Source organism: Melanaphis sacchari, unplaced genomic scaffold (assembly GCF_002803265.2).
Source record: "Melanaphis sacchari strain LSU unplaced genomic scaffold, SCAv2.0 Contig32_pilon_pilon, whole genome shotgun sequence".
Classification (NCBI taxonomy): domain Eukaryota; kingdom Metazoa; phylum Arthropoda; class Insecta; order Hemiptera; family Aphididae; genus Melanaphis; species Melanaphis sacchari.
This window is the reverse complement of record NW_020271199.1, coordinates 1,978,379-2,004,308: the sequence shown is the minus strand read 5'-3', so window position 1 is coordinate 2,004,308 and position 25,930 is coordinate 1,978,379. Positions and strand designations below refer to the sequence as shown.

The window sequence follows — 25,930 nt, the reverse complement described above, 5'->3', positions numbered from 1 at the left end:
GTTTAATATTACATATATATAATATTAATATGTAGATGTATGCATGTACATGTTCGTGTAAATAATATATATTTATGTATAAAAGCGTATAATAATAATAATAATAATAATATTAAATTAGGTATTTAAATTTTTACATTTTACGCAAATCGTTCGATTTGTTCAGCGGATAATCGCGTTTAGAATTGTTCTCCTGCTACCGCTATTACCATTATTTATTTATTATTATCATCATTATCATCATTATCATCATTATCATCGTTATTTCATTATATAATACATTGTCATTAAAAATTATTTCAATATTATCACAGAGTTTGAGTTATTTAGAAAATGTGTATGTGTGCGCACTCCTCCACACGGGGATGATATTATGTTAAGTACATATATTATGATATTTTAATTTTTTATCGATAGCTACAGTATTCAGTGAATGGCTTATTCAAAAAAAAAAAAAAAAAAATGTTATTTTTTAACTCTACAATATATTTTGGGTAACATTTATTTCTTCACTACACGAGGACGGATTTTACTGAATATAATATTCCATTGACAAGACAATCGCACATTATTTTAATATATAATACCTAATTGCACAAAGTATAGTGCACACAACATCTATATAGTATACCTAATACCTAGCTAACCTATAATGTATTATTGCTGTCTCTGTATACCCACCAACCCACCTACCTATATATTATATTATAATATATAAACAATTATACAAAGAATATACATATGTAGATCATATCAATTACCAGTTATATCGCAGTCAATACCTACTTTTCCAGTCACGACATACCATGGTATTAAAAATGTCGTTGCCTTGACGAATGGTGAACGCATGATTATAATGTGCCGACGAAAACGGCAACTATTTCTATACTATACACTACACAACATCATACATTGTAAAGAAGCGAAAGAAAAACGAAATAAAAGTCCTAAACATTATTTACGGTTAATATTGAATAAAATATTTTATGATAAGTTGCGGGTTTCCGGCGTGTGGATTTATAAACTCCGACCGGGATTCCTGAAAAAAAAAATTGGGTATTTGACGAACTGAAGTTACGTCAGTCACAGTGAAAGGAGGAAAAGGAATAGAATGAAAAAATTAAAAGAACCCGTGGTTTTTTTATATTTATTATACGAGAAAACAATTTGTTAATACTTTTTATTTCGTTCAACAAATATTGTACGTGTATATAATATATATATATATATATTACTTTTTGGCTTCTCACTGCACCCCACGAGGCCATAACACCTACATCCAACTGTTATTTCACTACTGGAAGGACGATGCCCACAAAATTAATAACGTAAAATATATCTTTAATTTTAATGGATCTCATACATAATAAACATACTATACATACGCTCAAAGTAAAATAGACGTATATCATACCGTCTAATATAAATACATAATAGGCTCTAAATCGATAACGAGAGGCCTCTCAAAACTTGACAAGTAAATGCCCGGCAAAACATGGTATCGCCAGTCTGTGAACTAGTGATATTGGTGTATAGCGTAACGCAAGTGCAGTGATTGTACACGTATAATACATGTCAATATGTCATCCGTGTCATGTCCTACTACAGAACCAATAAGGACTTGGAATAATTGGAAGAGCATAATATAGGTATAATATACATAACCACGGTCCACGGAGTAATATAATAATACCAATCAATAAACGGATTGTGTTGGATCTCGATTATGGTAAGTATTTATACCTATATCATACTACATTAGTTGATGTAAGAGTAAAAAAATTATAAACAGCCGGCAGCCGAATCAAAAATACAAAAAAATTTTTTTATTGTTTTCGTATAATTAAAAACGATTCGTTGACACGGGATAATGTAACACAATTAACAATTTTTTTTTTTCATAATATTATAATCACTTGAGCACTCATTTTGTGCACTGGTAAAATATTATATCTATATGTATGGATTATTTTTAAATATAAACTTATGACTACTCGACACGCAAGACAGGAGTGACATTAAAACAGCTGACCCGCATTTATATATTATAATAACTAAATAAGGGATAATCAAAAAAAAGAAATTAAAAAAAATTAGTCGAAAAAAACACAAACTCATTTAAAGTTTCGTAAGGTGCTAAATTAATAGTAATAATTAAAAAAAAAAATTAAGAAAAATTCAAACATTAATTTCAGTTTATAATAAATTAATAAATATTAATTATCTAAGATGCACTAGTGTTTCAAAAAAAATTTATATAACACACGAAGTTTTGTTTTTCTGAGTATTAATACACTTCAATACCAAATACTGTTTTAATTTTAATTTAACTTCAATAACTTGATCGAAAAATCAAACATTTAATTGGTTCACAAACAAATGGGCTTAAATTAAAATATAAAGTCTAATATTAAAGTGAAACCATTAAATTTATATTCATTATTATATATTCTAGGTACAATATTTACGAGTATATCCGTGATCCGTGTATTATATTATTGTTTTTGAAACACCTAAATTATAAATTAAAATTGAAAAAAAATCACACACACATACACAGACATTAATGATGATATTTTACCAAATAGAATCGAAAACATAAATTTAATAAAAATGAATTAAATTATTATAGTTTATTTTTCATTATTATAATGAGAATGATAATAATAATAATCATAATAATTATATCTGTAATAATATTATATAGTAATAATAATCATAATAATTTTAACAATAATAATAATAATTATTACTATTTAAACACACACAATTTAAATCAAAGCTAAAATGTTAATAATGTACATAATACATTTGGTAGACCTAAGTAAACATTTTGAAACAATTTTATAACATTTAATTATATTGTAACTGTTATACAAAGTGATTCGATGGAAAGTTGACAACCCACATGCAAATTTTACTAGGTACAAAATTAAGTAGATACACAGAACGAAATCAGATTGGAAGACAAAGGAGTTCATCTTATTGTGTAAAAAACGTTGCCATAATATGAAAATCATATTTTTCTTTTTTTGAAGAAGAAGAAGAATATCGTGTTGTTCAGATAATTTTGTTATAGCATTTAAAAATCAAATGCATTATTAGGATTTTTTGTTATATCATTATTATTATTATTTTTTTTTTATTAGCCATTAATTTTTGTCAAAAAATACGTCCACATAACAAATTCAAAAAAGAGATCTGTTATTAGAGTATGTAGGTTATTACAAAAATTAGATGCTTTCTCCGGTATATAAAAACGTATGTAATATTACCAAATTTAAATTCATCTTATTTAATTGAGGAGAGACGCTAAATATTAATATTCTTCACAAATAATTATTTATTTGCATAAAAAATATATGAATCGATTAAAGTTTTAACAACTGTGGGGAGAGAAGAACAACAATAATGCAGATAATATCGTTTTTAATAATTTTTTAACAAGATTTACGTTAACAGATTACCATTAATCTCGACTTCATAAACATTTTAAAAACTAAAATCAATTATGAAAAAGTAAAATGAAAAAAAAATTAAGAATTATACTTTCGGAACAAAATGAAATTTGTGGAACAGTATTCACACACATAGGTAATTGAAGAAAATAATTTACTGGCAATGCTCGAGCAACGCCATAACAAAGATAAAAGAAGTTAGTAGAAACTCATGAGATCACAATGACATGGTTGTGGCGACATTAAGCGCGTATGCTTTTTTAAAACAACCTGGTTGGGTGTAAAAGTGCAAATATCTTATTGAGCTTTCACAAAATCTACAAAAACTCAATGAGCCAAATGCTCAGAGCAATAATGTTTCAATACATATGTTATATTATTCGCGCGAGTGCAGAAAGTCAATTTTTTTCTGATCACTCAAAGCTAAAACACTTGCCTACATACGTATAAAGAATTATATTCTCGATCGTACACATATATATTAACAGTCTAATTATCCAAAAACAAAGAGTTATTATACTTTTCATCAACGTTACAAATCCCACTTGAAAAATTTAAAAATATTTTTGGTAAATGCTAAAACTTAACCTGCGAGGGATTATAAATTTGAATTGTTCATCATGAGTTTTCAATCCTCATTAGATTTTGTGTGTTCATGAATACTTGATTTTTCCTTTTTTAAAACCGATAAAAAATAAATAAACATCAAAACTTTTTCAAAATCAAGAGCTAGATATTTTAAATTTGCATTACCTACATTTTTACTCTAGATGGTGTAGTTTATATAATTGTTTAATCCATGGGACTTTCAAGAAGTAAATTAATTATTAAATGAACATTTTACTTTTACTAATTAGTGTAATTCATACAGCGAAACACGAGATAAATATAGCATATAAAATTACCAGATAAACCATTCCTAGTTTTCATTTTTATATTGTTTCGAGCTTTATTTATTTTTTCATTATTTATTGTTTTAGAATTTTTATAAGGATATTAGAAAATGTGATATTCTTAATCTTAATTATATAATAATCATTAATCTTTATTCGAGATTTTGATGAATAGTGAAATTAAATTTTTGTATTTGTCATAATAATGACATTCTATTACATACAGAAACAATAAATCTGGCATATTAGTTTTTATTTTTACTTAATTAATTACAAATGCATTAGATATATATTTGTTCAATTACGTTTATATTTAAAACCATTCCCTACAAATATTGTAGACTATATTAGTGGATAACAAAACAAGCCATTTAAATAATAAACATAAATAGTAAGTTAGATTAAATAAATATAAGTTTTTGCCATCTAATTCGAATCATTAGACACAAATTGAACAGCGAGTGAAAAAAATCACTTCGTGGTTTATCATAGATCATTTCGAAAACAATATTTGAATACTATAGGTTAGGTACCTATATACTCAAAAAATTCAGAGACACGTGATCTTAAACTGTAACTACCTAGGTAGATATAGGGAATACTGCGATAAGATAAATTTTTGTGACCATCCTGAATAAAATAAAGATCTAGAATACCTAGGGTGTAAAACTCAAAGAAAGAGTTAAATCAAATCGATTTTTATTATAAATAAACGTATAACAGTGATTATGTACTCCTTTTATTTTTCATTAGATTTGTAAATATAAATATTATACTTTGACCGGTTTCGTGATTGTGTAATACACATGTATATACATCTAATAAAATTGATGTTGAAAATTGATATTTTCTATACTTTCTTGATTGTGTGTGAAAAACGCGGGAATCGTCAACAAACGCGTAATAAGTTGTACATATAACAAAATAATAATCGTAACAACGAATTTAAGATGATCCCTACAAGATTAAATGTTTAAATTTTTGCGTTTCGCGTTGACGGTTGTCATAATAAAGCCGTTCCGGTATACACAAGCAAATGGAAACATGTTATTTTAAATTATAATACAATACATAAACGTATTTATGTGTTTTACACAATACCATCATATTATACCAGCACTATATTTGTACACAAAGTTATGAATCTATACTGAAATTTAATACAGAAATGTGTTAGGGACCGACTTACATCAAAATATTGGTACAAGAACTTTTTACCTAGTTGTTATACACTTATAAGCACCAAAGTCGGTATTGCGTACATGCAATAACCTACCACATATATCGTTGACCACGGTATCACCAAATAAAATATCTATATTATTTATATAATAATTCATTATCAACATATAAAAGTATTAGTCGATTTTTGTTTTATACTTTTCCGTTCTCTTACGTCAATTTGTAGTGTTTCGCCGATATAGTGGCACGTGAATGAATTTATAATTTGTTAATTTTAAGAATTTGTTCGAAAATTTATTTGGCGTAACCAAACACGAAATATAATGGATCACCTTAGTTAAAATATGGCCGATGTTACAACGGAATAACGCAGTTATATAATATTTTAATATAGGTACATACTGTGATTCATACGATGTTAATGATTTTTGTAATGTAAATAAATCGCAATTCGCAGATAAGTTATAAATTTTAATTAATAAATCATATTAGCATTGTTTAACAGTTTGAATTAGGGTTTTATAAATACATATACATTCAGATACCTTTTATCGTTCTTTCTCAAACTGAATATTATAAAATAAAAAAACATATACAATATTGGTTTAATCGATAACTAATGTTTTTACATATTAAAATGCAAGATTGAATCACACTCAGATATATAATATATATAGATTACATGGACCAAACCAACCCTTTTACTCCTATCCAGATCCTTAGAAGAACAATGTCCCGACACTGATGAAATTATAGCGGGTTTTGGTACTGAAATCATTTTTTTTTTTTTTGTATCAGGAAATTTAATGCAAATTTTCAACCCTATAGTAAAAAATCTAAAACCCTGCTTAAAATCTGATAATTGGAAAGACTGCATTATAGTATTCGAAGTGGTTAACAGAAAAACCACACTTTATTATTACTTTATAATATTTATATTAGTTATGTAAAAAAATACGTAACTTTATTATTATTATTATTATTATTTTGTTGCTTATTTTATGTATGATGTTCCAGAAATTTTTTCCATTTGTTTATATTTAAAAATATATTACGAATTCCAAAATAAATGTAGGTATTATATGTAATATATAAAGTAATAGATTCTGTAAATTCCAATAAGTATACCGACATATAAAATATGAATTTCTTATACAAACCATGTTTTAAGTTTCGAATTTTTTTTCGTTTTTTTATTTTTAAAGAAGTTTACTAAATAATTTACTTGATTACATAATGACTTCATAAGAATCTATATAAAATTGATAAAATTATTTACTAAAAAAATTTATCTAAAGACCAATAAGAATATTAAAGTATATATATATATCGAAAAGTTAATGTAAAAATACTACAAAACACGTCAGAATTTCTATTACGGAATTTTATTAAAACGAATATAAAATATTAAAAGTTCCAAATAAAAACCTCAAATACAAATAATTAGTATTAATGTGCGTTATTTAAACTAGTATAAATTTATACACGTTAAGTTTAATTTTCTTTGCAATTTTTTTATTACTTATCCTTATAGTAACTTGCAAATTTTTTTTTATTTTTTATTTCAAATTAATAATATTTAACTTCTACCAACGTATTATTAGATGATTTAATGTTGTTCTTTATTTTACTAATAAAATTAAATATTAATAACAAGAAGTATTATTTTTGAGTAATTTCTGAGAGATGTTCAAATACAAATACATTATATTTTATTAGGTAGGTAGTTACGTCAGTGGTGACATCAGTAGGAAAACTGGATATTTTTAATACTTTTATTATACTTAATTTATTTTATAGTTAATATTATTATTATTATTATTATTATTATTATTTTTTTTTTTTTTTAAATCTTAAACTGGAAATATTATGGTACAGCGGAATTTTATAATGAGCCAAATTGTTATTTTTATTATTCATAAATATTGATTACACTCTCACTCAGTTTAATATCCAAATACTTACCAATAAATTCTAATAATATAATATTTTAATAAAGAGTAAATTATAAATGCCAATATGTATAATATAGTATGTAGTAAATTAATTAAAACTTAACCTGATCGATCTATTGCACGGCTAATATATGGTAACGAACTATTATGACTATGACTGTAAACAATTAAATTTTCTAATTAATCTATTACTTTACATGTCTAAAACTTTTGTCTTATTTCTTTTGAAGTACAATAAAATACTTGGGGTATATTCATAATTCATAAATATTAAATTACTAACTAAAATCACGCAAAAATATCGAGTGGTCTGTTTCCTTGACCGAAATAAAACTAAATTAATAAAAGAAAAAATATGTACGATATATTTGAATAATTTAGCACCGAAAACAAAAAAATAAGTACAGATATACACATATGACTAGAGTAAATTAAGCAAAATTGCTTTTTTGATTGACTTTTTAATATTTATGATATTTTGAAAATAAGAAATTAGTGTGCACATTACACGCTCATTGTATCGGAAATAGAAATGTTTATTTACTTCTACATTTGAGTATAAATGTATATACTGCATAACTGTGAAGATACATCTTTTTATGAATTGATAATTAAGCAAGACCAACAGCAAATGGAAAACATTAACATCTATCCATTAAACATAAAGTTAAATAAATAGCTCAATATGTTTAAAGTCTACAGGAAATGTTAATTAATTATGAGTGATTTATTTAATTTGATATTTTTACAAATACTAATTTTGATGTTCACGCACTGCACATTATAAATTCAAGAAAAAACAATTACATCAATGTTAATCATATAGGTACATCAATAGCCAGAGAATATTCAACCGAATCGATTGAGCGTCGAATATAAAAATAGATTCGGCAATTCGGTAATTATGATCAAAAAAATGTTTAGGAAAGAATTTAATTTGAGCACTAAACTTTTTTTAATTTTACTCAACAGAAAATAATTAATAATCAATCTTATTCCAATATTTGTAAATTTAATTACATGCAGAACTAATTTTCGATGAAATATCTATATTACAAAAAACAATTTTTATCTGCTCCAATTTGAATACATTTCACTAAATTGCGTTTTTATTTTTTTAAACTTACTAAGATTAGTTAAAAAATGCTTATCTATTGACTAGAATCTTGTAAAAACATTGGTAAGTAAGTGAAAAAAAAATATATCTAAGAAATTTATAAATATTATTTTCTATATGTATAGGTGTACCAAACATTATTTTATATTTTACCAAAAGCATTTTTACTTGTAACATTAATTTTGAAAATTTAAATTTAAATTGTAATTAATATCTTACAGAATATACTATTGCAATACAGACATTTGATAAACTTAAATGAATATTTGAATAACTATCTATTCATTTTTGTGTGCAGAAATTAATAAATATAAAGAAGTAAATTTTTTTTGAACCTAACCAACATTTTTAAAATTGTTAATTAAAATATGTACTTGATTTTTTTAAATTTATTAATAAATACACCTATTACATTTCTACAATCATAATTAGATAATTTAACTGATAGGACATTATGTACATAAGACACTAATCTAAAACGGTTGAATTAATGATACACGAATATTTCCAGATTATAATAGAGAAAGTTTTTTTTTTAAAGGAACCAGAAACTTTTTAATAAATAATGTCATGGTTAATATTAATACTACGATTTATAACTTTAACATTTTTACGTACTTTTCCTAACTTGTATACTGATAACTAATTTCAGTCTCTTTCTCGTTATATTATTTATATTTAAGTCTTTTCTTATTCCATACGTTTTTATTATAGCTGATAAAATAAAAAACTTATGAACTTTTATTTTTGTTATCCGTGTATATTATAATATTTTTACTATCAAACACCATGCTGGAATGTTAAATTATGAAGGAAAAATTAATTAGATCAATAATTCAATCTAAAAATTCAATTCAGCTGGCATAATCAGGTACTGGTGTTTTAAATTATAACTACACGGAAGATAATACTAAAAAGACTTTAAATTAATTAAATACAGTTAAAAAGCAGAAATTGAAAATGGTGACTGAAGAAACTTGGTGGACTTACAGAAGATTTAGAAGATAACAATAACAATTTTAAAAGCATTTTTTCTAAAATGATTCACTGATTTATGAATAAATTAAGTGTGTTATTAGTAATTTTTTTAAATTAATTTTAGTTTATGAATAATTTAGTTTGAATATTTTAACACTGTAATTAATAGAACTGTAAAATTTATAGCTCCAACTTGATAGTAAAATAAGCAATGTTTTTAAAGTTAAAATGATGCACTCTTATTTAAATAGTGAATAATATACAAATATTATTTGTGATTAAAATTACAATACTTAGGATTTGTATTAAATAAATATAGCATTAAAAATATCCAGTTTTTACAGATGGAAATTTGTTTCGTATTAAACTTGCCTTTCTTAAAATTACCCTGTGGTTTTAAATTAAATTATTAACTTTTGTTAAATAATCTCCAATAAGTCCACCTGTTATAACATTATGTACTACAATCAGTACTAATTAGATTTATACGTTATTGTTTTTAAACAGTGTAGAGTACTGTTCATTGAGATCAATAATCACACCGGTTTGTGTGCAAGTAAAAACAAATCAAATAATTTGATTATGTACTAGCACAACTGCGTACAAGCAACAAAAAAAACAAACAAATATGTTCTTAATATTACATAGGTACGTTATAGAAATTGACTGGATTCTTTCAGAATTATTAATAAATGCAAAATGAACAAGTTTTCTATGAATAATAGTTTTTAATTATTACATTGATATATTCTCAACTGTTGGTAACAACTTTCACTCAAAAATATTTAACAATAAAATAAGTTGAAAAAATATGAAATTGTATCAGAAATTGTCTTTTATTGGAGGTGGAGGGGGAAGATAAGATTATTTATTATTAAGTACATAAAATGTATTGTTTTTTCTTGTACCTAACGGCATTAATAGAACGAGTAAAAAAGTAAAAATATTACATTGACTTACAAATAGCTTCTCGTGGACATTTTATGTAAATTGGTAAATATGATATTTACCTAGATATATAGTAAACACGAATGAATTTATATTTAATATAAACACACTTACATTGTTATGTACACACATAATACACGCACACATATAAATGGAATAATAGCAACAAAAGAAAAAGAAAATATTATAAATTATTTACGAATTTAAATTTAAAATATAAAATATTAGGAATATCTTAGACTAGCAACGTTAAATAGAACAGAACACTATCAGTCAATATGCTTGCGCAATTATTATTTAAATCTGTTCCAAAAGTATAGTAAAGGAAAAATGGGAAATTTTTTATATAAGATGGGTACCAATAATAATTATATTGCACAAACATTAACAAAATGTTTTAGGAAATATTAACATTATTTTTTTTTTTCAGGAAAAAAAAAATTATAATTTGTATATTATTTATAATATGCATTGAAAAGTGTTTATTTTGATAACGTTATTATGGTGCACGCGATTTAATTTAAATGTATCTAATTAAAAATATAATTAATAAATAAACATAATTTACCTTCTTTAGACATGATAAATATCAGCGAATTTGCAATTCAGTTAAAGATGTATTAGAAGGGAGAATGAATTATGTAAACATTTGAAAATATTCGAAGAAGATTGATGAAATTATTAACAGTCAGTTAATGAATCAGCAAGAGACATTAACAAACTGGATGCATCTCCTTTGCCTAAAAATTATAACATGTAAATTATTATAATAAGATTGCGTATTAATTTATTATATATAACTGTTTTTAACACTTTACCATCGATACATCAACAATTTATTTTCATTTATTTTAAATTTTTTTTCGAAATAAATATTCTAAATCGCTAATATCATTTTTACCTTTATTGGTTTTGAAAGATACTTGAAGTACGCGGTTGCCTAACGTATATCCATTAAGAGATTGAATGGCAACAACTGCTTCATCATAATTAGTCATAGTGACAAATCCAAATCCTTTGCATTTGTTTGTTTGTAAATCTCTAATAACTTTTACACTTTGAACAGCACCAAATGGACCAAATAGTTGCCACAATACATTTTCCTCTGTTTCTGGTGCCAAGTTATACACGAATATACACCAGCCAGATCCATTCATTGAATTACCAGGTAACATAGAGTTTGCTAACAGATCACCCGCTAATGGCGAATATCTAAAATTAAATTATTGCATTTAATTAAACAGTCAAATAATTTTCTATTTAAAATGAAAACTATTGAACTCAATTAAATAACTGATACAATGCGAAAACTGTTTTGATAAAAAGTTATTAAAAATCTTATACTTGTTTATATTAAAACCCATCTCCCTAGGCTTTTTAATTTAAACATATTTTTGATCTAAGAGCTATAAAAAAAAAGTTTAATAGCACTTATAATTGTTTATTTGACATTTAAATATAGATTAATATTTAATTTTAATTCTTAAGAATTAACAAATTTGAATTTTAAAAATTCAATGTGTATTTAAAACAAAAATTTAAGTAAAATTGAAATATTTAAAATTTCTATGATGAAGAGGATTTTTACCTGCATGTGTTATATGTTTTACTAACACATAACATAGACAATTTTATGCTAAAAAAATCAATTTTGCCATATAATTTTTTTATATTAGAGTAAATTAACCTATAAATGATACCTAAATAATATTCTTATCTTTAATTCTTAACTACATGTATATTTTATATATCTAACTACAACACTGCACTAATAATTATTGAAAATAAATAACATGTGTAGTTAAGGGTTATATTTAATAATAAGTTAATTTATTCTAAAATTAAAAATAATATAGTAAAAAGGATTCTTCTTAATGCTAAGTTATGTGTTAGAAGCATAGATATAACACATATAGGTGAAAAATCCTCTTAATATTTTATTAAATAAAAATTTCAACTGCATTTTCAAGCCTTACGTATTAGAACTAAATATTTTATACATTTTAACTTAAGTTTTTAACTTTGACAATTTTGAATGAATATAATCAATATTTTTTTTAACTAATGAGGAACCTTAGATTATATTTTAAAACTTTTTGATAAAGTATGACACTTTCTATCAACATTATATTTTAAAAAAAATTGCATAAATATTTTTGTTTTTAGTTATTATAATTTATAGTTTTTCTTGATTATTAGTAAATTTAGGGAATTTTTAAATTAAAACTATATCCAATTAGTTACTGTAAATAATTTTTTAATTGAAAAATGAAGCATTTTTACTGCTCTAAAAGTTGATGAAAAATAGAAAAATAAATTTAATTCAACAATTAATTATTGTAAAATCAATACTTTATTCCACTAAGAATCTAAAATTTTTAAAAAATCTCAGTCAAAATATCATAATACAGTTTGTTTGAAAATCTTCACCAATATGGTTTTAATAATAATTTAATAATAAGCTTCTTATTACACTACTTTCTAAATTATGAAAATATTATTTATTTGTTTTAAATATATGGACCTACATTAACATATACACACAATTATCTTTTAATTATATTTATCTTTATGTTTAAAAGTATTATTTAAGAAACTACACTGACCTTTGTAAGCCTTTGTTTATGGCAAGCATGGTTTTTCCAGTGCTAAAACAAAATAAAATAAAATAAATAAATATTTTTTTATATATTTATAAAACAATAAAATCTATATGAAATAAATTGTACAACGAGCGGCAGCTTTAAAAAAAATTTAAGTTACAAAAAAAAATAAATTGTGAATTGTTCTCTAAACAATTATTTGATGCAACAAAAAAAAAAGGAGGTAGATACAAATCTTCTTGATAGCATATTGTTAAAATGTTATTTATCTATAGAAAATAATACAAAATATGTTCTTAAAAATTGATTAACAAACTATTATACTTGATTAAATAATCCTATTTCATGTAATTTAATATATATTTAAGAATATTATTATTGATTTAAAAAAAAAAAATCTATAAATGAAGCAAATAAAACTTCATTTATATAAATGTTAACAATATATAAATCAAACTCAATCTTTCACATATTTAATATACAAAGAAATAATAATTTATAACACAAATTATTTATTCAAATATAAATAAATAGCAGCTTAAAAAAATGAATCTTAAGATAAAAATAAAAATTTCTTTTTCTTTAGAAGCCAATAATCACATGCATATCAATGGAAAATACTATATACCCCCTCTTTCAGATATGAACATAAGCTTGTTTCACATGTTCTATGTGCTTAACAAAAGTAATTGTGTCAAATTTAAATAATGTCTGCCTACCAGCAATTGTGTGTGCTTACTAGCACTTAATACAAATAATTGGAAATATATTACCTATGCCATCTCGTGATACATCAATCCGTTGGTTATTAATTACACTTTGCTACAGATCCAGGAATGGTATGGACAATTTCTCCTCTCCATTGATTGGGTTATTGAGTTTTAAGTCAGATTTTAATTTTTTTTTTTTTTTTAATTTTATTTTTAAAATCATTTATGAATAATGTCAATAATGAATTTAAATATAATTTTGACCATCATCCGTAAAGGAATTTTTGGAGTAAGAGTAAACAACAGTTAGTTATTTTATTAAAAATACATGGTAAATGTTTATTTAAATAACAAATTTAATTTATGCTTGAAAATGGTAAATTTAATAGAATTGAATTATAATCCCACTTCATAAATATTCAAATGATACACATAATTTCAATGCTAAATAGATTAATTTAAGAAGAAATATTTATTTAACTATCACACAACTGGAACTGAATCCTCCTAGCCCTAATACTTTGCTGTAATGTTCTTTAAGTTTGTAGATTTAAAAGTAATTGAAGAATAAAATAAATACATACATGATATAAAAATATGAAACTAAAAAAATGATATTCATTAAATACCAGCAGAATAATATTATTTTATTTATGCACTAATCACGTAATAAAATGTATGTACACATAAAAATAGGATTTTCAGTAAATATTTAACTAATATGTATTAATTACATTAAAGCAGTGAATTATCTAAATACTGAACTTAGGTACAAATTTAATGAAAAAAAATCAATTATAATTTTTAAATAATTTAATTTGGTAGTTGCTATTGTATTAAACAATGACATAAATCCAATTTTTATATTGGAAATAATTATAACTATAAACTCAAAGTATACTTAAGCAAGTGTAGTTTAATACTTCTCGTTTGATAAACAAGAATGTTTTAAAAATATTTATTTATTCAATTTAAATTATATATTTTTATAAAATTAAAGAACATTACAACATTATCAACACTTGAGTTACTAAAAATTAATTTTATGATATGTACATTAATATATTGGTAGATATAGAATAGTATAATGTGCAATCAAATAAAATAAAATTGTAAAACAACACTATTTATAAGCTGCCACACTTTGTAATATAAAAAAAAAAATCAAAACAAAAGACAAAATAAAAGTATATACTAAAACTTGAATGATATTAAAGAATAACAAATTTAAAAAATACTGTAATCACTAATTAATAAAAATTTAAATAATCAGGAAAATGTTGGTTCTTTAATAATAATATAATTACGTAAATAATATTAAGTTAAAATAAATGAAGGGTGGATGATTTATACATTAAATTAAAATGTAAAATGTATTAATTATTATAAAATATGAGAATCATTTTACAGGAATACATTATTTTACTTTTGTTAAATAAGCAGTTAAAAGACATAAGTCATAATATATGAATTAACATATAATTAGAGCCTAGAGGTTCAGTATACAGTCACAGTTAGCAATTGAAAACATAATGTTAGTATTTCAGACATGCGTTAAAATAATATATTATATTGTAAGTAAAATTTAGTGTATTATTAAAATATACCGATTCTTCACTTGAGAATATAAAATTTAAATATGATATTATCTAATATATTACTAATTATATTGTCAAAATTATCAAATAAATGCAATATTATTTAGTCAGGTTAAATAGTTAAAATAATTATAGAAATCATTTTTTTTTTTTTTTCATAAAAAAAAAAAAAGAATTTTATTTTATTTTTAATTGAACATCAATATTATTGAAGAACATTATAAGATTATTTTACAACAGATTTTAATTTATCATCAATTATAGATAAAACTGTGGATACCTCGTGATACCGTGTATCTCTATGTATTATGTCTTTTATAACTTTAAAATATTAAATTGGTTTATTACAGTAATTAGTTATGATGAATAGTTCAATAAAATCATACTTGGGTATAAATTTATTTTTAAAACATTGAAATAACATTTTTATAAAGAATACATATAAGTAAGTATGAAATCATGATTTATTTTAAATTTTTTACTCAACATTGATTAAAAATTATTATACGCTCATTATATATTTAACATATCAAAATTAAATTAAGAAAATGTTTGAAAACTTTTTTTTCGATGTTTAAAAATATTAATTATAAATTTTACTTAATAAATTTTAAATATGAAATTAAAAAAATTCTACTTAGAATTTAAATATTGTTATTTAGACATATGCCTGTAAAGTAATATAAATAAAAAGTATTCAAAAAATATTACTAAATAAATTTGTTAAGTGAACAAAAGCACTTGAATTTTCATTAAAAAAAGAATAATTAACCAATTTTTGATAAGCAGATTAAACAAATAAAAAAATTACAATATAATACTTAAATCCTTCACTAAAATATTTAAATGAATATTAAATATATTATTTGAAAAACCTAACATTTTATCTGCTAAGTTTTATTAATTAATTTCCCCATAATCAATAAATACTAATTTAAAAATTACATTTTTAATTGGTAAATTTTTTTTATTATATTTTATCATTAACATTTATTTTTTTGATCAAATTATAATTTAAGCGTTTCATATTTTTGGTATATTATTGTAGTAAATGTATATTTAACGTAATATATTTTTCGTTTTATCTAACCAAATTATTATTTAAATTTCTTTAATAGTAATTTTATTGAAAAATGGTACATTTGAAATGAATTGTTAATGAATTGATTCTAATAATATCACTGTAAAACAAATGAAGAGAAGAAATGGTCATACCTGGATAAAGGGGAGAGTGGAATATACCTGAAGCGCCCAGTAGGGTGATGAATAGGGCCAGCAGCAAACCTTCGAGCTCCTTGAGGAGTTAAATAAGCTGCTAATGCAGGTACTGCTTTATTGCTACTAGGATTGTTGGCAAACTTCACAGTAATTGATTCTGTTGAACCTTTGGGAACAGTTCCATTTAATTCTTGAATTGCTCGTTCGGCTTCAATTCTTTGATCAAATCTTATAAAACCAACACCTTTTGAAATTGCTAAAAAGAAATTGTAGTAAATAAAATGTTTAACACATTTGACCACTTATATATTAAGTTGTCATACAAAATAATAACTTGTTAATTTTTTTTTAATACATATATTAAAACTCATTTAACCCGTGGTCTGCAGCCCCCTGGGGGTCTGCGGCAGCTTAACACATAACATACATCAATACGCAACATATTGTAAAATAAAGGTATTTGGAAAAAAACTAGCAAGGGGGTCTGTGAATTCTAAAAATCTTTGATCAGGGTTTGTGATTTACAATAAGTTAAGAACTAATGTACTATTATACAAATAATAATTTAGTAATATAAATATTTCAATATTTTATTGTGTATACTAACTACTAATTAGAACTAATTTAGACATATTTTAGATACTTTTAGCGTATTGTTAAAAAAAATTTATATTGATATTTTAATAAATATTTGTGAAATAATAAGTTCATAATTTGTTAAATAATAATAAATATAAATTTTTATTAAAATCTAACTTTAAATACAAAACAATTTTACCAAGAGTATAAAATTATATTTATTTCAGATTTCTTTAACTTAAATTTAAATCTGATTATGAATATTCAAAATTTGTTTAATTAGTTAAAAACTAGATGATTTTATTTATGAATAAATATTTATCATGATATAATTATTATTATTAAAATCAATAACTTACACGGCGAATGATCTCCTCCAGTATTTCCCACAAATTGTCGAACTGTGAACATATCAGTCATATTTCTTCCATTAGAATATTTTAAGGCTGACAATAAAATAATAAAAATATAAAACTAAACTCATCAGTCATATTATCACATAAAATTCTTGATGTTATTATCCGACCATATGGACTAAATAAATTTTCAAGGTCTTGTTGAGTCATATGTTTTGGAAGACCGCTGACATATAAATTAGCCCCTTTAATTGCTTCACTACTAGGTCTTGCAAAAGATACCTTAAATTGTTTTTTATTACAATTAATTACTAGGGCATTGATCAACCAATATCATGAATAAGTATAAAATGAATTATACCTTAATTGTTTTATTTTGTAGTCTTAGTCCATTTAAAGTATTAATTGCTTTTTCTGCATCTTCTGGTCGATGATAGTTAACAAAACCATAACCCAAACTTTGACCTATAAAACCAAAAGTAATAGAACAATTAATGTATGTACATAAATCACTAGTAGTAAAAATGACCTAGTATAATAAATATAAATAAAATAGTTAAACAATCATGTATTAAATTAACATATTGAATAATTAACTATATAGGTATGTATGCACCTATATGTATGTATGTTACATGATTTCATGTTGATATCTATAATTGGTATTATACATCAATATAAAATTAAGTGTTATTAAAGATAAATAAAAAATAGTTTTATGTTGTATAGACATATATCTTTTCATTAATTTTTATTTCAATAAGTATCAGTTACTTTTAACAAATTATTATGAATAGTTTATTGAAATTGATTATAAATTTAATAATAATACTAAAGTGAACGTTAATATGGATATATTTTTTTTTAAATGATGGTAATATCATATGATTAAATTTATATTTAATGATTAGATTTAATAAAAATGTCTAATTTTAAATATTAATTGAAATTAAAAAGGTCAATAATTTTTTAAAGTTATAATATTAAATTAAATATACAATTATGTATTAAAAAAATATGCTATAATTTTATTTTACTAAATAGAAATTAATTAAATTTTTTTTATAAGCTTATGACAAATTTCAAAACGTCCTCTCTAAAGTACCATCTGTATCCAATTTCTAATCTATAGAGAGGCTATATGAAACTTTAATTGTACTAATTAATCCTCATCACTCCCCCCTCACCCACAAAAAAAAAAATATAATTAAATAAACAGATTTACAAAAAATTACATAATAGAAGAAATTAAACCCAGCTTAGAGATTGAGTCAAAAAAATTATAAAACAGGTTTGATAGCGAATTTATACTGGGAAAACATATATAAAAATAATATTTTTAATTTATATTTTTGGTCTCAAATACCTACTTTACAGTACAAATATATTATTCGGTCGAGTATATATTATTTTTGAGAACTAAGTAATTATTTTATTACAAACTAGTTTGGGCATAAGTATACAAAAATAATACATTTTTAAATAAAGTAAAATTATACATCCTAGTTTTAAATTAAAAATTGCCATATTAAGAACTAACAAGGCTTTAAATTACAGTACCTGATGGAAGAGATCCTGTTGTGAAAAAGCATGAAAAAATAAAAATAAAAATAAAAACATGTTATAAGTACCTATATTTTTAAAATGCCATTACATAAATGCTCTTTCTATAAATGAAATATTTTTAAGTGTTGTTTATTTAAAATAAATGAAAAATTTTAAAATCATAAATATAAATTGTTATGTAACCATATTCCTCTTGTAAATAATTATTTTGTAAATTTAATTTTAGTGTGTATAAATTTGATTTAATTAAAAGTTGAAAAATTATTTTAACGGTAAGTTCAATACCAAATAATAAATATCAATAATTTTAATCATTTTCATAATAAATTCAATGGTCAAAATTAAATTAAAAAATCCTTCTAAAATTTGTTAATATATTTTTATTCTACACTACCTAATAAGACTAATTACAATTATTTTATTAAATTATAAAAATAAATTAGTAGTTGTATATCATTTTAATTGAGAAAGGTTTTAAATATATTTTAAATTTGATTATATTCATAAAAAGTAATACATATTTAAAATTAAATTATTATTAACCAGGGAATATATTAATTTAAAATACAAATAATTCACACATAGGTACATCATGGGACACGCCCTTAAAACTAACAATAATTTAATTGTTCTGCAAAAAATAAAATAAAATATTCAATAATAAAATTTATTTTTTTATTTTTTAAACATTCTATTTAGTAGTAATTATGAAATATTATGAAAGTTTGAATGAATAAACTTCATAAAGCAAAAACATTTAAATAAATCTCCATCAGGTACAATATGATAAAAAAATGTTTAAGGGACATTGCTATAGGAATTGACTTTAAATTAACAAAAAAAAGTACTTATTATGATTCACATTTTATTCCAACATTTTTTAATAATAATTTAAATTTGAAGGAGGATTTGGCAAAAATCAAATCAATCTAACTCTTAAAAACAAGTAATTAATTTAATCTAAGCATATAATTATTATAGTAACTGAACAATTATAGGCATTGTTACAAAAACGATGCAAACTGGAGATACCTACCTATCACTATAAATAGACGTACTATAGTGACATTTTATAATATACAAAAAAACATAATAAAAATATTAATATCAAGATTATTTATTTTGAAAATAATATTTTGTTATATTTAGAACATTGACATATATTTTTGTTAAAATTAATTATATTATTTTTGTAGGTATATTTAATTTAATAGACAAGACTTATACTTTAACAACATATTACATACATACATACATATAAGCATACATACATTTTTTTAAATAATTTTTATTAAATATCGACTGTTCTTGTGTTTAGTTTAATGAATATTTTTAGAGCATTTTCAAGTATTTTTTTTCAATTTAAAATTTATATGTATAAATTTAGGTATTAATAATAATATTTTATAATCAAACTGTTTTTCTGTATACCTATGTGGAATAGATATTCTTAAAATACCTACTCATTTATAATACATAGATAAGCTTTTTTTATTTATAAATTCTACATTTTACATATTATAATATTATTATTTTACAATTATTAAATAATATTATACCTACATTATATAGTTAATCATAATTCAAAAATTATCTGTACTCATATAATAAACAAAATTTTAAAAGAATGTTTTTACAAAAAAATTCTACATTTTATAAAAGAAAATAAACTAATAAATAATGAATGTTTTGGGTAATTTTATTTTAAAATTTTTCAAATGTTTATGTTTTCAGTTATCAATATTTTAGATATAATTCAACGAGTAGTGTTGTTTAACAAATAAATTTACACAGATTTATACTACATAAGAATTAATAAAATTAAGACCATCTACTTTACATTTATTAAAATTCCTAATAAAAAATATTAAAACTATTTCATTTATACAATTATTTTCTACACTACTATAGCATTTTATATCTGACTAAGTAAATTTTCTTTTAAGTACGTATTCATAGAAGTTAATCATAATCATAATCATAACAATGTTAAATATTTTATACTACTACAAATTACCATTTGAAAAAATATAAATATAAATATAATAGCTTACCTGTGACTTTATCTCTAATAAGCTTACAACTTTCAACTTCTCCAATTGAAGAAAAAAGTGATCTAATTTCTTCTTGAGTCATTGTTTGAGGTAAGTAATTTACAATAAGGTTGGTTTTACTTTCTTCATTTAAAGAATTTCCTTGTGATGCATGAGAATTTGTACTTGATGTATGTATTGAACCATTATGTGGTAATGAATCCATTCCGTTTTGCATCATATTGATAATTATTATTCTTTATAGATTTTTTGACTAGTTGTTTTTTTGTTTTCAGTAAACAAATAAAATAAGTGAAAACTAAAACAATAAATTCTGAAATGAAATCAAAATTAAAAAGTTAGTTGAGCTATATTAATTAACATTCGTTAATTGTTAATTTATTATTGATATTGAAACATAAGTAGGTATGTAAAAAATGTTTTGAAAAAAAAATTCAAGTTAGCATGGTTAATCTAAGAAATTTGCTACTGATTTTATTGGGATAAAACTTTTTTTGCAAGACTGATAGCACAAGAGCGACTGTCTCAAACAACAAAACAATGACAATTATAGTTTCAAAATATTTAGAATATTGACTGTATGTATTTTCTTATATTAATCTAAATATTTTTAATATTTTTTATCAGGTTGCATGACAAATTGATTAATTAAATTTCCAAAAAATGTAAAGTGATTATTTATGTAACTCTGCACTAATCTTACACATTTATTATTAATATTATTAGTTTGTTTATGAACCCTGCAATAGCAATTAAAAATTATTTTCATCTATAAATATGTAATATTACATTATAATAAAATCTAAAATTAATTCTTATAAAAATATTTTTTATCATTATCAGATAGATGATATCAGAAGAATTACAGAGAGTAACAGAATTTTAAATAGTAAATACCTACACATAAAAAAATAAAATAATCAACACTATTTTATAAGTACTGATAACTTTTAAGTATTAAGTAGTAAATAAATAACCAGAATAATACTCATTTATTTTTTTTTTTTTACATTAGGTCATAAATATAATAAAAATACCCTAGCAGGTACATCGGATCATAAATATATCTTTATTATTGTATTTCTGTAATAAATCATTAGAAATACTTGTAAAACAACATTCATAAATATATTTAATAGACCTACCTAACTGCAATCCATAATTTTTAGATAGAATAAAAATAAGTAATAAGTAGGTATTCCTATTTTATAAAATATTTTTTTATTAAAAGTTGGAATTCTTGTTAGTCAAGTACCTAGATAAAAAGTAATATTTTTTTTTTTTTTTACAAGAAGTTTAATAGAGGTACACAAAAATAGTGCTGTTAAATATAATATGATAAATTTGTGGGATGGATATTGCCGAGCATTACGGTCGAATCTTCTTGAGGCGAGGAGTTAAAAGTTCGGGATTCCGCGGTTATTGAGTGATAAATATGGAATGAGGTATAGACAAAAATAATAGCAATCGTTACCTACCATGTAAAAATATATTGTTAAGTACAGCCAAAACAGCTGATAGACTAAAATAATATTATGAATTATAATCGTTGACTCGCAACTTGCAGTCCGTCGAGAACCGCCCAAGTTCAGTTGCATTTTCCAAACGCACAAGTACCGGCACGGCGAACTACAGGATCAACTGTCGGCAAACGCATTTTCGGTCGACTATCAAACGAAAAAAAAAAAACGGAAAATACGAAACGAAGAAAAACAAATAGAAAAAAAGAGACAGTGACAGCGCAAGTAGAATAAGACGTGTGAGCGGGAGAGACGACAAGACGTCCGGGCGTCCGAGAGTTAGCGAGCGACGGAGAGAGTGCGTCAAAAGTGAGACGCGTCTCTCTTCGATGTGTGCGGCGGCGGCGGCGGCGTCGTCGTCGTCGTCGTCGTCGTTGCCGTCGTCGACGTACAATATAATACGTGCTTACGTGAGATATAATAGAAGAAAGTCGCCTAATTGCCTAAACTTCGATTTAACCGTTAAACGAACGGTATGTATTAAAATATAATAATAATAATAATAATAATAATAACTTTCCGCGTAAACATGTAGGTAACTACTAACTACTCTATTATACTACTAAGTAGGTGTATAGATCGTGTAACGACAACTTTACACGTTCGAGTATAGATGTCGTTAAACGCGGTTAAATTTATGTAAATATAATATACACATGACCATTATGATTACGATTATGATTATGGTTTGATGATTGTGATCGTGATTATATTATTATGTTAATAATATCGGTACGCGATACACACATGCAACGGACCCGCGCACGCGCACCCCAACACGCACGCGCGCGCGCGCAGACACGCACACCAGCTAGGCCCGGTGAGTCAAGCACATGACGACGGTCGACGTCCCGACGATAACGACTGGTACGAGAGCGTATAATGGTTACGGAATAATAATATTTATAGGCTCGATTTTTTGAATTTTGGCGTACAACAGCACTGGCGAGTCTGTAGTTTTTGTGGACTGTGGTGCGTGAAGAGAAAATAAATTCATTCGTAATAATTATTATAATATTGATGATAACGATAAAAATGGAACAACTGTCGAGTGGCGACGGACCGTGCGCGATCGGACGTCGTCAGGCCAAGGGCGCGTGCGCACACGAACGAGCTTCCAGATCCCTCCGCTGGTGTAAAGCTTACAGAATTCTTTTCGGTGCTACTGCTTATCGGCGGTGGTCTCGTCTCTACCTCGCCCCCTCCCGCTCTTCTATAGGACCGTTACCGACCGACAGACCGAGAGAGCTCGAGCGATCGACGGCCCGGTCGCCGCCGCCGCCGCTGCGTGACCGATTGCGCGAGCTCGAGTAGAGCCGTCCGTCATCGCCATCGCCATCACGTATTTAATAGAATGGTATTACATTTATTCTTAGCCTCTACACCTCATTCTCCCGAAACAATAATATTGATTATTTGAGTGTGCTAGTACCACCAATTTAATGGGGCTCGCAAACGCACTCCGCTCACTTTTGCATTAGTCATATTATTATAAACTTTACGGCGGGGAAGAGTTATTAACGCTTTTCAGGGAAATTTTAACGCGTTTAAGGTTACATTATTCGTGCTATACATAATATTATACATTTTCAATATATTGCAACACACTAGTTCAGAGCTGGATTTAAAACGAGCTGCAGGTTACGGACCCCAGGTTTCCATGAAAGTATATTTTTTATTTTTCGTTGTAAAAATAATTATAATATTTTTAATTAGTCAAGTAAATTTCGCTCTGCTGTATATCAGGTGTCGAGTGGAACTCGTTATTGAGTAAATCATTATAATGGATTTAATTGAATTTGAATTTGATTATAACTCATTGTATGCGATGAAAAACGATTCTGTGCGAAGATTGTTTAAATGTTGGTAACCATAATATTACAATACAATTATTTTAATAATAATATTGGATTTGCATAAAAATTCCAGTTTTTTTAAAATTTTTTGTTTGTTTTTCCATTTATAAAAAGAAGTATAAATTTCTAAATCTAATCTCTTTAAGATATAAGCTAAAATCAATTTACTATCCAAAACCGCACCCTTAAAGTGAAAATTCGAAACATTTTTTAATTTTTATTGATTACTTATTGTGTATATAGTCACAAAAAACACACATCACTGTAAAAAATGTAAAATCAATACAGTATCACACCACTCTAAAATATTGAATATTAGTCGCTCATTTTATCATCAGTCTTAAAGCCTTATACCTATTCCAATGGACAATCAATTGATATTTTTATTTATAAGTATTAACATTTATACTTATTTTCGTTGCTGATTCAATGGGTATCTGCTACCTAATATTTTTATAGTATTTAATTTTTATATAGGTATTAACTAAAGGCTTGTATTTATTTAAATATCGGTATTTACTTCTATGGATACCAATGTATTAACGTGTTGTTATTTATTGGTTTTCACTTTCAGTTATTTATTTTTTTTTTTTTTATTTGTTTAAATAGTGTATAGAAATGATTTTTTTAAAATTTATTTTCAAATCTTAAATACCTTTGGTTTAGTGTTCAAGATTACAATTGTATAGTAAATACATTTTTACGATAGTTGACGATTACTGTGTTAAACACGGCCTTCGTTTTTTCATTTATAACGACAAAATTTTCTATCAATTTTCATTGAATTGACAATTGAATATTTATTACTATTGTTAATTATATTATATTTCTTGTTAAATAGTATGAATAAGTATACTTAATTAGGAAATTCGATCTGCCATGTATTAAATCAATGTACAATTTTGTCAATACTTTATCTACAAAAGTTTAAACGCTAATAAAAAAAAAAAGTGGCTATGTATTTTTAATATTCTTGAGTCATTACAGGAAAAATGTATGAAGTACCTACCTTGCAATCAATTTTCCTAACCTATATAAGATATTAAATTTTACAATTTTATAAATTTTTAACTAAGCCAGTCAAATCAGAACTCGTTCAGAAAATGGATCAAAGTAAAAATTTAAAAAAAAGTCATTGATATTTTAAAAACTTTATTTGTAAAAAATAAAATATAAATAAGGAATTTTGATGAAGAATATAAGAAAGTTGGGCGTTACTATCGGTGAACACCATGTTAATGAACTTTAATAAAGTAACTTATTATTAGTAAATTTGATATACGCATAACTTTTTAAACATATCATCTGAAAAAGAGCGTGGGTTATACTCTTTAAACAT

General features: G+C 24.0%; 1 protein-coding gene across 7 annotated transcripts; it reads right to left on the bottom strand.

Annotated features, from left to right (window-relative positions):
* Window positions 1–339: 339 nt before the first annotated feature.
* Window positions 340–23,428, bottom strand: LOC112596552 (ELAV-like protein 3). Of its 7 annotated transcripts, none has more exons than XM_025342299.1 (11): window positions 22,694–23,428; window positions 21,216–21,528; window positions 19,156–19,170; window positions 17,957–18,060; window positions 17,724–17,877; window positions 17,599–17,640; window positions 16,658–16,916; window positions 13,138–13,179; window positions 11,433–11,743; window positions 11,100–11,271; window positions 340–1,039 (listed from the first exon to the last, which is right to left on the bottom strand). In XM_025342299.1, exons 2-10 carry the CDS (start codon window positions 21,433–21,435, stop codon window positions 11,213–11,215), a joined length of 1,206 nt encoding a protein of 401 aa, XP_025198084.1. In that variant the 5' UTR covers window positions 21,436–21,528; window positions 22,694–23,428; the 3' UTR covers window positions 340–1,039; window positions 11,100–11,212. The 7 variants fall into 7 exon arrangements, with proteins under 7 accessions (XP_025198084.1, XP_025198086.1, XP_025198083.1 ...); XM_025342301.1 differs by having other exon boundaries at window positions 16,658–16,904; XM_025342298.1 differs by having other exon boundaries at window positions 16,658–16,904; window positions 17,599–17,661; window positions 17,733–17,877; window positions 22,694–23,426.
* Window positions 23,429–25,930: the final 2,502 nt, after the last annotated feature.

Coding starts and splice junctions, on each gene's coding strand:
- LOC112596552 (XM_025342297.1), bottom strand. CDS start 21,435: ATGATGCAAAACGGAATGGATTCATTACCACATAATGGTTCAATACAT. Junction 16,917..17,598: donor TGGAGGAGATCATTCGCCGT/GTAAGTTATTGA, acceptor ATTTCTTTTTAG/CAATTTCAAAAGGTGTTGGT. Junction 13,180..16,657: donor CCACTCTCCCCTTTATCCAG/GTATGACCATTT, acceptor ATTTTGTTTTAG/CACTGGAAAAACCATGCTTG.